Raw genomic sequence first — 14,963 nt, forward strand, 5'->3', positions numbered from 1 at the left:
GAACGTAGCACACCTAAAGCGATATTACTGTTAAAGGTACGAATAACTCTTCTTTTTTATTTTTCTTCTCTCTCGCTCTAACCACGCAGGGATACAGTTCGAGGAACACCGAAGCAAAGACAATGAAAACTAGAAAGTCATAGACTTAGGACTGAAAGCACGTGCTGCACTCTTTTTCCCTTCGACCGTTTTGTCCCGAAGTGGATTTTCAGCAAGGTTTTTAATGAGGCAGCGCTGAACAGCGTGCTGCGCGAATAGAGCATACCCATCAAAGACCGGAGACTGGGTCGAATACAGCCTTTGCTTCCACTTCGAGCTTTTTGGCCTCCTCGATCAGATCTGATAAGTCCACTCCAGTGGCTTGGACTTCTTCGAGGGTTTCTCTTCGGGATAAGCACTGCACATATTCGGCTCGAAGATTCCTGGCCTTCTCAGCAGCAGTCACGTCGGCTTTATAGTGGTCTAACATATCGTCATAGCTAGAGATCTGGTCAAAAGCCTTTACATGTTCAGCCTGTAGATCGATGATGACCTGGCTCAGTCTATCTCGTTCAGCTTCGGCCGCATCAAGCGACGAGCTAAGTCCGTTTACTTGTTCCACCGTCGCCCGAAGTTGCTCTTTGAGAACATCCCGCTCGGCTACAGCACCGACTGTCATTTCATGGAGGGCATTAAGCTCGGGTTTGATCCCATCAAGCTCCGCCCGAAGTTGATCAATCTGGCTAACGTATGCCCGGGCCTGAGAAGGAGGGGCATTAGCATCGGCTATTAAAGATTTATTGTAAACTTCGAAAGCCCTTACCTTCTCTGCCAACTGGTCACGTTCCTGCTTAGCCTCGACAGCTTTGTTTTGAGCTGCTGCCAAATCCGACTTAAGGATAGAAAGGTCAGGGAGAGACGAGATGTATTCCAATTTCTGCTTGTACAAATCCATGAGCTCGTTCACCTCCTGACTCTTCCTTTTGAGCTCCTCCTTGAGCCGATCCACTTCGTTCCTGAGCCGGTGGAAGCTTGCATGATGAAGCACGGAGGCATATAAGGGAGAAGAGGAGCGGTTATTAAAATGAGGCATGAAATTAAAGCTAAGTGCAAAGAGTATAGGAACAAGACCTACCCGGTTCAACATCTGCTGAGCCTCGTTAAAAAGGCACGATTCGCTGACTTCAGCATTTTCTTACGGTCCTCTTGGGACACCAGAGGGTACAGATAGCTGGCCACCCCAACCGACCCTGATAACATGTTCATATCGGCCGGCACCTTGAAAGAGATTAGCCTCTTCCGATTCGGGTCGATACTAGGGGCAGGAAAGACTTTCTCCAACATAGGACCGGAATTAACCCCGAAACGGTTGGCCACGGGGATGGATAAATGCTCGAAACCCGACATGCCAGGAGCGGGTATTTCATAATTCCCATAACCGGTTGCCTCTTTCGACCCCATTGACTCCTCAGTCATATTGCCTTGGGCTTTGTCAGCATCGGTGAAAATATCCACCAATTGAGGGGGAGAATCCTGTATGCAAATTATTATTTGAGACGAGGCCACAGCTTGTATCGGAAGGACAGAACCAATACCATACAAAGGCGGAATGTTAGGTGCCTTTGAGTCTGGTACGGAGGAAGCTGCCTTCGATCCAGTGGCTGCGGCTGGAAGCCTTCTCAAGCCGTGAGTGGAAATGTGCTCTGTCATGAAGTCTTTAGATGTCCCGACCTTCGACCTGAAATTCCCTGCTTCCGTCGGTCTCAGGACATCCCTCGAACCCGTCAGAATTGGACTTGAGCTTTCTGCCAAGGGAAGAGTAATCTCATCAGAACCGGTCAGCTTTTGCTCAAGGAGCTCATCAATAAGTTGGTGCTTGCCCGACTTCTGGTCCTTATCATCGGAATGATCCGATGGTTGACCGGCAACATTGGCATCCAGGGCCCGAGCCGAGACATCTTCTGAAGTAGATATTCTGATGGTGAGCCTCGATCTTTTCCTGGCCTCGGAGAGAGCTTGAGTTTGATCCCAGAGGACCGCCTTTTCCTCCTTTCTTCTTTGTCTCCCTGATCAGGAGCTTCGATATCTTGCTCATTGGCCGAGGCCTCAGCAATTTCTTGGCCCCAAATTTTTGTGCCCTTTGATAGACTTGTGAAGCGAAGAAGAACAGTTTTAACTCGTCAAAACATATCATAGCATGCAGGGAAGACGGAATAGCGCTCTAAGAGAAGGACTTACCGTGAGTTCCGACCTCCCACCGGGACCGAGATAAATATCGCCAGGTGCGGTCGGCATAAGTGAGTCGGGAACAGATCTTCCCAATTCATGAATCAAAGTTAGGAACCGCACCAAGGGCTCGAATAAGTGCTATATACACACGAGCAAATCAAGGGGTCAGTGTAGGTTCAAACATGTTATCATATCACAACAAAGTAAAGTTACTTACGGTTTGGGTTTCATTGCTCAGGAAATGGAAAATTGTCAGAGGGAATCAGATCCGTTGTCCTGATTCGGACAAATCTGCCCTGCCAGCCTCGGCCTCTATCTTCGTCCAGATCGGAGAAGGGTGCCTTTCTGGCTCGTTTTGAGTTTAATCATACCCCCTCTGAAAACACGGGGACTATATAGCCAGAGTAGATAGTGCACCGTGAATAGGATATTCACGTTTATAGTGAAATAGTGGAGGAGCACAACGATCCTCTAAAATGACCACAGGATCGAGTGTGCTAAATGTGAAAGGATAGGTATAAACACTTAAATACCCTTCCACATAGGTCATTATAGCTTCATTTTAATCAGGAATAATGACCTCTTTACCCTTCCACCCGCAATCTGCCTTGACCTGTTCGAGTTCACTCTGGGATATGGTGCACAAATAGTCTGATATTTCGACACCTCGATCCCCTTGTTGAGAAGGTTTTTCGACCTTGAAATCCCGGATGGTCGAGCAATCTTGAGGAATGAAGTCCTTCAGTACAAGCTCCGATTTTGAAGTCGAGGAGGTCTCATCGATTTTAGCTTTTGAAGATTTGCTCGTCAATACGGAAGTATGAAGGTTTGAATGAAGGTTTGAAGATTGGGTAAATGACTGATAAGGAGATATGAAGATACGAAGATATGGAGATATAGAGGTTTGAAAATATGAAGGTCAGCGTATCCAAAGCACACGAAGGTAAAATTCTCTTTGGTAAAAGTCAGAAAGTAAAAAATAAAGGAGAAAACTTGCTTTTATAGTGTGGGGCCGAGACGGATCGCCTTCCATAACCGTCTTCAGGGCCAACAAGGTCTTGACACGTGCCGATGTTAGATGGATGTGACGGATGTGACCTTGATCTTATCTAACCATGGGAAGCGTACACGAGAAAGAACCGGGTCGCCCCTTTCGATCAACAGATCGTACGTGAAGTAGACCGGCCTTCCGATGAGACCTAGGTCGGGCTCTCACACCAATACCACTATGATCAAGTAAAGCTTCCATATCGGTCACAAAGGATGCGATCCCGAACTAGTTGCGGTCGAGTACAAAACATAAAATGTTGGAGCATGGTAGCCGATAGCGAAACATTTCAAATTTTGGTAAATTATAGAGCAAGTGACAATTGATCGAATATTGCAAGAACATATACAAAGGTTCAGGTACAAACAACACATATGGAATGCTCAATAAAGTTCAATAAAAACCAATTCGCAAAGTTCCATTAAAGGTTGTTCTATTTCATAAAATTTCGACTATGTCGATACATCAGTCCATCAGGAAAAAACAGGAGAAGCCCTACTCTACGACTATAAATTGAAAAATGAAAGTAAGACAGTAACACCCTTAACGAATTAGCAAGTCGAAGGTTGGGATATTTAGCTTATCCTATGGGATGCGGCGATAGTGCGTGATACTGATTAGGCATCTCCACGACCTGAACGGATGAACCAGGGATATTTGGCTCCGGTAAATCTTCTTCATCAAGCACTATTGTTGGCGGAGTTTCACCAAAAGGCATTTCCCGACGGGTCTCCATGATATGACGGGTTCGAACCCGAGATCCAACCCCCGAATGCCTAACTGGGAAGCGTCCAGTTTCTATGCGTCCAGGAGCCCTCGGTGGCGCAAGTGCTCTTCTTCCCCGAACGACATTCTCAGCTACTGACTTTCCTTTGGAAGCTCTTCTCGTCTGAACCCCTTAAAAGCAAATACATTGTGTTGAGACATAGTACAGGGGAGCGAGAGTCGAAATGATCGAGTTAAGAAAATACCGTGATTTTTGCTTTTCCACCCTTCGGGTGCCATTCTTCTCCAAGAACGGCCTATGCTACACGAAGCTCGGAGAAGGGAAATCACCTATTCAAAGATTGTCGTATCAAGCTCGGGTTCAACTGGCTTTGGCGAAGGGTTCCACGCCTCAGGAAAATCGATAGACGATGGATGGTGAAGTTGAGATGTGCGTATCATCACAAACCGATGAAGCCACCCTCGATCATAATCATCTTCGGGGTCAATCAGGCTTCGACTTCCCCTGGGTGAAGGCGACCCTGGCTATATTAGCCAACTTCTCAGTACAGTACACAAGTCTCCAAATCTGTGGGGCGATCTATCCGACACATATCCGATACCGTCGACAGAAGTCCTCGATCACTCGATGAACAGGGAGAGTGAACCCAATGGAAAAAGGATAAGTGTATGACAACGAATAACCGACAACATGGTGATTTATTTTCACACCATTCCCAACAGGGTGAACGTCAACATCTGCGCCTAAGTTGCAATCTTCCTTGACTGCAGTAATGGTGCCACCATCGATACAAGATTCAAAGTTCTCAACCGAATCAAAATAGTGAAGAATTTTGCAATCGTTCGTATAGATAAATCCCGATAGGAGAATACCAGTAGCTAGAGATTCTAGCTCCTTATCAGAACCAACGGCTCTCGTTGACGGCGTGAACGAATGCTGATCTTCACCTTGAGTCAACAATGGAACGTAAGCCATATTCGTGAAAGGTTTTCCTTAACAGTGAATGGTCATTCCCTAATGAAAGAAGATTCAAAGTCCGAGTAGTGCTACGAGCTCAGTACGAGAATCGCAGTAAGGTTTTAAGAAGGAGCAACATAAGATTTGAAGAAGTACAGATGCATGGGAAAGAAAGAGTACATGGTCTTTGTATAGAAAGAAAATCAAGAGGTCTTGTAGAGTATCAAGGACTCTGACACAAGGAGGTCTCAGAAAAGGATTTGGCGGCTGAGTAATGATGACCTAGCATCGGGCAGAGTATGATGTTGACTAAAAGGTCTTGTCCTAGATAGTTGGAGGTGGGCGTTCAGCTTCATTTGGGTCCATTTCCATCCGTCAAAATTTTTACCTCGGGAAATGGGGGAACTATCTGTATACGGGTAAAATCGAGGATACGGACATGCTCGGTTTCCCATTGTCATGGTTATGTTCGGGCACGACATGACCGTCTTATCGAGGATGAGGCTTCGTGCTCGATCTGGAATGAGGCGTTAAAGGAAAGACCGTTAACTACCATAAGGAGAAGACCGGAATATCCGCCCTTACCCGGATATTTCGGCGTCAATCTCGGCAACAACTGTCACCAGATTTCTTTTCCTTACTTAGAATTGTACTAGGGTTAGGACTCCTCTATTATATAAAGAGGAGGTCCCCATCCATTGGAGGGGGTTCGGCAACAGAAAGAGGGAAAGAGTTCAGGTAAAAAAGCAATAGAATCATCTGAGTTCATTGATATTTTCCTGAGTTTATCTTTATTACTCATTGTGTAACACTGCCAAAAGGGGTTTGACCTCGGCTCCGATACCCGAGGCCAGTCATAATTAACATTTGGTTAGATCTGCTTCTTTATTTATTTATTCGCTTGTCTCATAATCTAATCTCGAATTGAATTTAGCTACATATCTTTGGCATCACGCATAAATTTAATTGTTCTCCATTTTAAGGTTAAACACTTATACAAAAAGAATACCTGTTAAGGTACATCAAAATTATAGGTCCTATACATTTTTTGTCGAAGAAAAATGATTTTTTGTGAGTCTTCATCCTGAAAGCTGGTAGTTGCATTAGGTCCACATTGATAGCTCCCCTTATTTCTCTTGGAATGTCCAGAATACCTGAGATATAAGAAGCACTAGTACATTGAAGTCCTTAATTTACCAGTAAGTCTACCACTTTATTACTCTCTCCGAAGCATTAATTCTCAAAATGATCAAGAATTCCTCTGATGACATCCCACATATTCCATGGGGTCATACTTGTTGGGGATCCATTCAATTAAGATAATAGAATCACAATCAATTTCAATCTTCCTAATTTCAGTCTTGTTGCACCAGTCAATCCCAAATTTAAGAGCCATGATCTCTGCATTGTAATTAGTCGTACAATTAAGAGGCATGGCAAAAGCATTCTCCATTTACCCCCTCTCATTTGCTCATAGTACCACCTTCTGCAATTGGACCTGAATTCCCTCATGAGTGTTTAACTTCATGGATCCATTGCCAAATTTTACTGAATATACCATGATCATTCTTCTTTGGTGGTTTTTAATAATTCCCCTCCTCCACTTGAGTCTATTGTGGCTTCCATCACCATTAATATTGTATGAGTTTATATCTGTCTTGTTCCAATAATCATGCAAACTTTAAAAGTCATTTTCTTGTCTAGAATAGGGGTTAGCTTTGGCCAATATAAATCATACTTGAAATTTGGTTGTAATCTGACAATAGAAACAATAGTTTGTAAAATATGAAAAATTAACTTAGGAAGAAAAGGCTTATGATTACCAGACCTACTTCGGCGTCTAGCTTTCCAAAGCTCTCAATAAATGATTATAGGGGTAATTTTGACTAAGAGAAAATCCACCGGATTATAAGGATTAATGTTCCTGTAACACTCCATAAATTTGGGTTAGGTGTGAATGTGTAAAACTAGTATTAAGATAATATTTTAGCTATATGGATCCATTCGAGATGAATTCGGGTGATAAATGAAGTTAAACCCAAAAAGTGAAGTTCTTAAGGGTTTCTAAATTCGTCTAAGTCTAGAGGACTTCTCACTATTTCCTATTTTGCGGATAGTTGCGTTGAGAATCTGAGAAAACTCAAAGCATGAAAGTTGTAAGTCTTGAAACACCTTTCTAATAGGAGGTCGCCCAGCTCCAACAGAGCTATGTACAAAAAGTTATGACCGTTTTACTGAGCAATGGTTGGCAGTCGCGTCGCAAGGGTGTCGCGATCAGAACATGGTCCTGACCAAATTATTGCCTTGTGCATTACCCCTGGAACAGGTGGCCTGATCCGCGTTGGGTCCGCGACGGAAGGGTGCTTTGGGACCATTATTTATCTTGTTCTGAATTTTACAAGTTTCCCACTTCGTTATATTCATTCCCACTTTGTTTTGGCCGACTTTTTGAGAGGAAACAACCCTAAAACTTCCCCAAAACATCTAATGTAAGTTATTGATCAATTACCATCATTAATTCATCATTCTAACATTAAATTGACACTAGTTCATCTTCCCAACCCTAAATTCTTGAAAACGCAAGAAAGGAGAAGAAGGGGCAATGTGGAATTTTGTCTAAAAGGTAAGATTTCTGATTTTCTGGGATTATTAATGAGTGTTGGACTAGTGTAGAGCATACTAAAAGATTACAATTCACTAATGATTCACATAAGGATTCAAGAACAAATTTTAAGGTTAGAAAAGCCCTAGTTTTTTGAATAAGGGTAGAAATCCCTAGAATTGGTTAAAGTTCTAAACTTTGTTATTAATAACCTATGGTAGAGTGATTGTTGAACCGTGGAGGTTCTGTTTGAACCATTTTAGCGGGATTGAGGTATGTCTCTTGTAGCGGTTCTATTTTTTCTGATTCGTATTTGCACTTGCCTCATTTAAAAAGGAAAGTGTCCCCGGGAAGTACGGTTGTCAATCGTACCGGGAAAAAGGAAAAAATATACTTATACGTGGATGATGCTCTAAATGGACTTTATTTTAGAGTTGCCACCTAATTTTTAGGAAATTAGGAAAACCAGTTCGAAAATGGTTCATTCAAAACGGCTAAATTTTAAAAGAATTTTAATCTAACCAATGTTCGGGTAAGGGTTCTGGTGATCACCCGGGGAAGGTGTTAGGCACCGTGGTATTAAAGATCCGTAAAATAGGGTTGACCTACGTGTTCTAATAGTATGCCTTTGTAGATATAAATTATTTATAGTGAAAAAACTGTTTCGGTTTATATTTCCGCAACAAAAGTTAGTCATTCATGCAAAATATATCACTTTTCAAGAAATGAAAGTGGTAGAGTTTTACCCAAAATTGGGTATTTTGGGTTACGGACTAGAACACCTAGGTTAAAACCCGAAGGCGTTTAACCTAATTAGAACACCACGTAAGCCCACCCGTTTGAGTTTTAAGTTATTAAAGACTTTTTATTTAAGTGTAGAAAATAGTTTAAGGAATACTATTATTGTCCATTTGTCAACTATATTTTTTATCAATTTTAATCCAATTTTAGTCCAAGTTTTTGGAAGTCTAAATCAGTCCATATAGTCAATAGTCCACAGGTCTTTATAACAATCCACAGGTTTTCAAAAAAAAAAATCTAAATCAGCCCCCTATTTTATAAAATTGATCGTTTTCAGTCCAATATACATACTAAAACAGTCCGTTTTTATTTTTAAAACTACACGTTATATTAATTTCCCAAAATCGGTTTTGCATAGTATAAAAATTGAGTTTTGGCGACTTTAAACATGGGATAACCTTTTAAGGGTTCCAATTTATAAATGAATACACATGTATAGAATTCAACGCATAAATAAAGAGATAGGGATATTGGGCCGACCAAGTCCAATAAGAATATGTTATGCATTTCGGAAAAATTCTCGGGTCAATAACGTATGCTCCATTTTTACTCCAAATTGGGTTGACTCGATCTAGATACGTTAGTGGGCCTCGTTGGGACCCACCAATGGGTTTGGATGGACAAGAATACAAACGGGTATACAAAATATTAGTATACGTCCATAAATTAAACTAAGTACAAATTTAAAGAGCCATAATAATTATTACAATGCCAAAAATGAATTACATCAAATTTGGGCCAAGCCTATATGATAATGACTTGGCGAGACAAAACCTAAACAAACAATGATGGCCCATGTCACCACCCAGATAGAGGGTCATGACGGACACCAGGAGCTAACCTACCGAGTATCTCTAAACATACATTTCATAATCATTTCTGAGTTGCTAGGTTCTCTTCTGAGCGTTCGCGCCACCTTCTGGTGAGTTCTCGCAGGGTTAATTCCTTGCTCGGGCAGTCTATCTTAAAATGCTCATGCTGTTTGATTGCTGCGCGGTTTGTTGCGTTGGAAACTAGACTTCCTGAACTTCAATTTAGGCTTTTTCTTTGCCTCAAAACTTCTCATATACTAAAAGATATTCTTTCTCCAAATCGGACAAGAATTGCCCTTCATATTTTCTCCAAAGTTCCTACGAACTTAGTTTCCTTAATTCACTTGCTCTTCAATCCTCCCATAGCTCATTATATGAACTAAAACCTTCATAACCACAAGATAAACACATACAATCGTGTCTATATATATATATATATATATATATATATATATATATATATATATCATTGAAGGCAACTCCAGAGTCCCTACTTAAAACAACCAACACTTATAAATTTCAACGTACAGAACTATGGGGTGTAACAACCTAAATTTCAAAAGTGCGGATAATAGGGCCAATTACAAATAACAAGCCCAAGCTACTTTCTTCTCAATTTTTTCTAAGTGTTAAGCTGTAGTATACATAGTATACCATGGATATACTTACTAGGATCAGAGAGAAAAACCCATGAGAGTCATACCCTCTATACACCTAAATATACACCATATACCCAACACATATAAATCCCCCAATACCAACTTAGATCACACAGGAAACTTCAAATCTACCCAGTAATCCCACAACCCTTAAACTCATGCTTTAGCTTATTAAGCGAGGCTATACAATCAAGCACAATTGCAAGGCTAGCCATCACAAAACAAAAAAGCCACAGAATAATTCAACAAACACGAAATGAGGAATCAAACAGCTTCAGGCAATGCAAGGATAGCTAAGACAAGGAACAACAAGTGTTTTGAGACTTAGAAAACAACAATGGCACAGTTAGGAAGGGCCTAACAAGTTTCAAGACAGCAGACAAATAGCCACAACAGTAGAGGGGTAAAGAAACAAAGTAGTACAGAATTAAGCGGTGAAGAGAAGAATCAGGCCTAGGTCCCAATCAACACAGTTCAAACTACTAGTAATTATCAAAGATAGGATGATGAATTATTTAGCCGAGAATTCATTTCAGTCAAATAGGGAACTTAAACTAAATGTTAGAAAGTCGCCTTCTATCTATTCACCACTTACCAAAGAGTCAACAGAGGTAAACTTCACAGTCTGTAGGGCCTTAAGATGCAATGAGTAGTTAAGACAGGATCCAAAGCCATAATAAAGTAAAAGGAAAACATGAGACTACCCTATGTGTAAACATGACCTTAGTTGCAGTCACAACAGGCTTCCAGTAGTAGGAAACTCATGTAGAAATAGTTACAGGTCCATAAGAATCTAGACTATGGTTAGAAAGGGTCAAGATACTATTCTAGGTTCAAAAAGCATTGTACTAAATATGCCTTGATTCAAACAAGCAAACAGAAGTGGGAAATAAATCATACATATGAACCATAGGAATTCATCATCAAGCTATAAAAATAGGCACACATAAGCAGGTGTTATATTTACTCTTTAAAAGCCGTTTTGACTTCAGTTTTTTTTGGCTTTACACTAGGTTCAGCAAGTTCTAAAATTTACAGGTTCATAGTATGGCTTCAAACAATTTGGATCAAACTTAGTCTAAAATAATGGTGTAAGTAAAAATATGAATTTAAGCCATAGCAACTATCACAAATTCCAAACACTTAGGCAAAATCTTAAAGGGAAAGTTTGGTTTTAAACCAACTCTTAAGTCTTAGCATGGTTCAACAGTTGGCAATGGGGGGGTACAAACACATGTGAAGACAAGTATGGACAGCATCCTATGACTAACTCAGTAAGGACAGGATCCACAAGGGTATTTTGAAGTCTCAGAGATCATGTTGAAGAGGCATGAAACTATCCTAGACCTTTAACAATATCATACATGGTTCAAGCAAATAGGGGGAAGAATGCATATGAGACAATCTCAGATTTTTCAAGCAAATGACAAAGGGAAGGTGTATCATAAAAGCAAGTATCACACTCAGTCCTTTAAAATAGTCGTAGTCCTAGCTTAGACTCCCTACACTTAGTCTATTAGGTGATCATATTAGCCAAAGAGAACCAAGCAATCTATAAGCAATCCAAGTGCAAAATACAGGTCACAGGTGGCAAACCACTATGAATATTGCAAACAAGTAGCCAATATTAAATAGAACACTGGTCCATGAGTCACAAACAAGTCAAAAGTGAAAATAGACTTCAAATAGGGGAAATGACAGGTTTCAAGAATCCCAAAACTGGAGCAAAGAAATTCATGGCACCGTCCTAGGTGCAAAAGATGGTTCGTTAGACAGAACTTGATTCAAACAAACAACTAAGGTCAAGTAACTAGACATTACAAGTGAGTCAAGCATAAACAGGACCACCTAAACATGATTTCAGTTTTAAGATTCACTTTAGTCTACTAGGTGGTCATGTTAAGCAAAGGGACTAAGCAAGCTATAAGCAATATCAGTATAAGGGGAGTACAAGACACAAATGGCAACTTATGTGGATACTGCAGTCAAGTTGCAAACAGGACATAAGGTAGGAATAGGATAAAATCACCAACAACACTAATCCTTTCCCCAGATGCATTATTCAATAGGTTCCGTTTAGTTTCTAATTTCAGACTTAGGAAAAAACAATCAAAACTATAGATTACAAGGTATCCTATGGTCACAGTTTAGCATTCTAGGGTCAAAACAGGTTCATTTTACAACTTTTAATCCTTAGAGGCCATACTTGGCTAATAACAGTCTCAATTTCCAAAAGACAAGTTTTGAGGAGTGTCAAATTATAAATTGGAGCAAATAATAACACTTAAGAGGCAATTTCCATCTTAAATGAATCACAATGGTCCCCAAACAACACCTAGATGAACACAGTTTGGTCTAGATAGCTGATTTCAAGGTAAGTTTCCATTTTTTAGTCACATGATCAGATAATTTTCTACAGACATTATACCAAACTACAGAAAATTTAAGGCAGGGGACTTAGAGGGTGTATGATCTCTATTCTAAGTCATGAAGATGCACTAGGAGCAAAGCACATAGCAGATTGTACAAGGATAGGTTAAACAAGTTCATATTTTAAACTTATTTTTAAGTAAAAGAGGGACAGAGTTGCAATCCAGTGAAGTTCTGCACCTTTAAAGCCATTTTCAAGCTCTAACTATGCAAATTTCAGATGAGGCAAGTATAAATTCCCCATTGACTGATGAAAATTCATTTTTTAGCAGATATAGACTTTAATCTTTAACCAACTTCTCATAACAATTCCCAGGTTTCAAAATCTCTATATGACAGACACCAAGTTCCATTTTTATTCCTATTGAACTACTCAAACAAGATAGCAATTCAATTCAAAGCTATTCAGTTTTTATTTTTCAAAACAATGTAAACACTTAAGCAGTTTTCAAAGCTTCAAATTAACAAACTAGATTATGGTGATGACTTAAGATCATTTTCACAGAAAAACTGTAAGTATACCAATCCAAATCAAGCTATCAAGCACTAGGCACTAGTGTATACCATTTTTAGCAGTTTGACAATAGAGAAAGTAACAGACCATGAACATCAAACCAAAAAGAAATTTCAAGATATTTGGTCTTTTAAGCAACACTTCATTCAAGTTTTAAACAAACAACTTCATGACTTATTTTTAAAAGGAAAAACTTACTAACTTAAAAGAGCTTTCAGCATATCAAATAAGTATACCCTCTCAAGAAATTAACAAAAGATCATATCCAACTGCATATGGGCAAAATAGAGTCTAGAAACTGAAATAAACCATAAGAGTAATTCCCAGATTTCGGAAAAACTATGTCTTACCCAAAATCATAGCTAAATACTCCTATCCTATCAAAATAGTCTCCAAAATCACCACAGCTTCAAAACACAAAGCTAAAAAGAAAGCATGAGATTACAGTTTCAAATATAGATTATGGCCAACTAAACTTCTTGTCCTAAACATCTAACTAGATACCCTTAAAATAAACTTTAAGAAAAACTTAGATCCACATATTCAGTCATTTCTTTGTATTCTTTAATCTGGTAAGTTACAATGTCTATTTAGCATAACATAATCTATCAGTTAGCTCATCTTTTAACTTTGAATAGTGAAATACTCAGAAATAACAATATTGACTACTAGACTAAGCATTTATGGCATTTCAAATAGTAAACAAGTTTAAAAAAAGCATAATCATGAATGTAAATAGGAACGAGGATTAGAATAGGATTTACCTTTTATTGGGGCAACCTAAAGACCAAAATAGGATTGAATCTTCAAACGTCAAACCACTAAACCCTTTTGATCCTCAAAAATCACCTTTCTTTATCTTTTACTTCTTGTATATCTAGATATATTGAATAGATATTCCTTATAAAAACTGTTTTACATATATTTCTTGTATATCTCTTATATTTTTTAGCCTTCGCTTTTCTTAATTCCGAAAAAAGATCCCTCTTCCAATTCGTCAACTTGCTATTTATAGACTTTTTCAAATTGGGGAATCCTAGGATAAAATGGACACCTCATCCTAAGTCCCCCCCGCCCCCAAAAAAAAAATCTTAAATTGTACCCTATAACAGATAATTCGAAATTCTCCACATAGGACAACAAAATCCAACCCATTTGTACCCTAAAATCTATCCATAATCAAATAAAAATCTGAAAAATCAAAATAGTACAAAACAACCTATATTCCAACAGTATAGTTGTACTAATTAGTACAATGGGATAAATTCCCCAATTCATGTACCTCAATTTAGGGACTTGCTAGGAAATTTTCCCTAGGTTTTTGATTTTGTGGTGCTAAGGTGCACAAGATGGCTAAGGGTTCGTGACCCTGCCCATGGCAACCTTAACCCAATCAAAAACCCGAGTAACATCCTAGTTTAGGGTTTAAATTAGATAGCAAAATGAATATTCGAAGGGAACTGAACCTGGAAACCATGAAAGCACATGGTTAAGGTCAAAAACCCTCAAACAATTAGCGAAAATAAGCCCAAAATTGCCATGAATCGAAGGTGCGAGCAAAACCCTAGCAAGTTGCCTCCATTGCCTAAAAATGGGAGGGGGTGATGGGTTGAGAGAAAATGAAGTGGGGAGAGGGGGGGGGGGAGGGTGACGGGTTTAATAATATTCCCCCCCCCCTCTTTAAGTTTTAAAATATTTAAATCAATTAAAGACCATATATATGCGCATATCACTAAATAAAATAATTATTTAGGCTAGTTAAAATTTAAAACTCATAGATTCAAAATATTAGCTTTAAAACGGGCCAAATATTGACATAGCTCCAGGCATTATTTTAAAATGTGAAAAATGCGATAAAAATGAGCCGTAATTCATACCTCGTTTTAATTAGCAATCTTCCCGAATTAGACGGAGCGGGATACATATCTTCTTTTCAAATTATATTTGTGAGAGTAAATAGCTCATAATTTTCTTATAATTTTCAATTTTCATAATAATAAAAATAAAATGTCAATTTTTCAATTTTCTCGGGATTTTCTTGAAATTTTAAAATTGAAAGGAAATATCCTTACTCCGTCTTTGACTCGGGAAATTCAAAACTTAAAATACGCAGCTTATGAGGTGAAAATTAGGTGTCAACAACTGCCCCTTCGGAGTTCGAGGATGGCAAGGCCATCCTTGAGCTACGAATTTTGACAAACCTAC

The 14,963-nt window shown here is 39.2% G+C and overlaps 1 protein-coding gene across 1 annotated transcript; it reads right to left on the minus strand.

Annotated features, from left to right (window-relative positions):
• Positions 1-268: 268 nt before the first annotated feature.
• LOC132067110 (kinesin-like protein KIN-14D) lies at positions 269-1,072 on the minus strand. The gene has a single exon (XM_059460238.1). It carries the CDS (start codon positions 1,070-1,072, stop codon positions 269-271), a length of 804 nt encoding a protein of 267 aa, XP_059316221.1.
• Between the last annotated feature and the right edge of the window lie 13,891 nt (positions 1,073-14,963).

Source organism: Lycium ferocissimum, chromosome 8 (assembly GCF_029784015.1).
Source record: "Lycium ferocissimum isolate CSIRO_LF1 chromosome 8, AGI_CSIRO_Lferr_CH_V1, whole genome shotgun sequence".
Lineage (NCBI taxonomy): Eukaryota > Viridiplantae > Streptophyta > Magnoliopsida > Solanales > Solanaceae > Lycium > Lycium ferocissimum.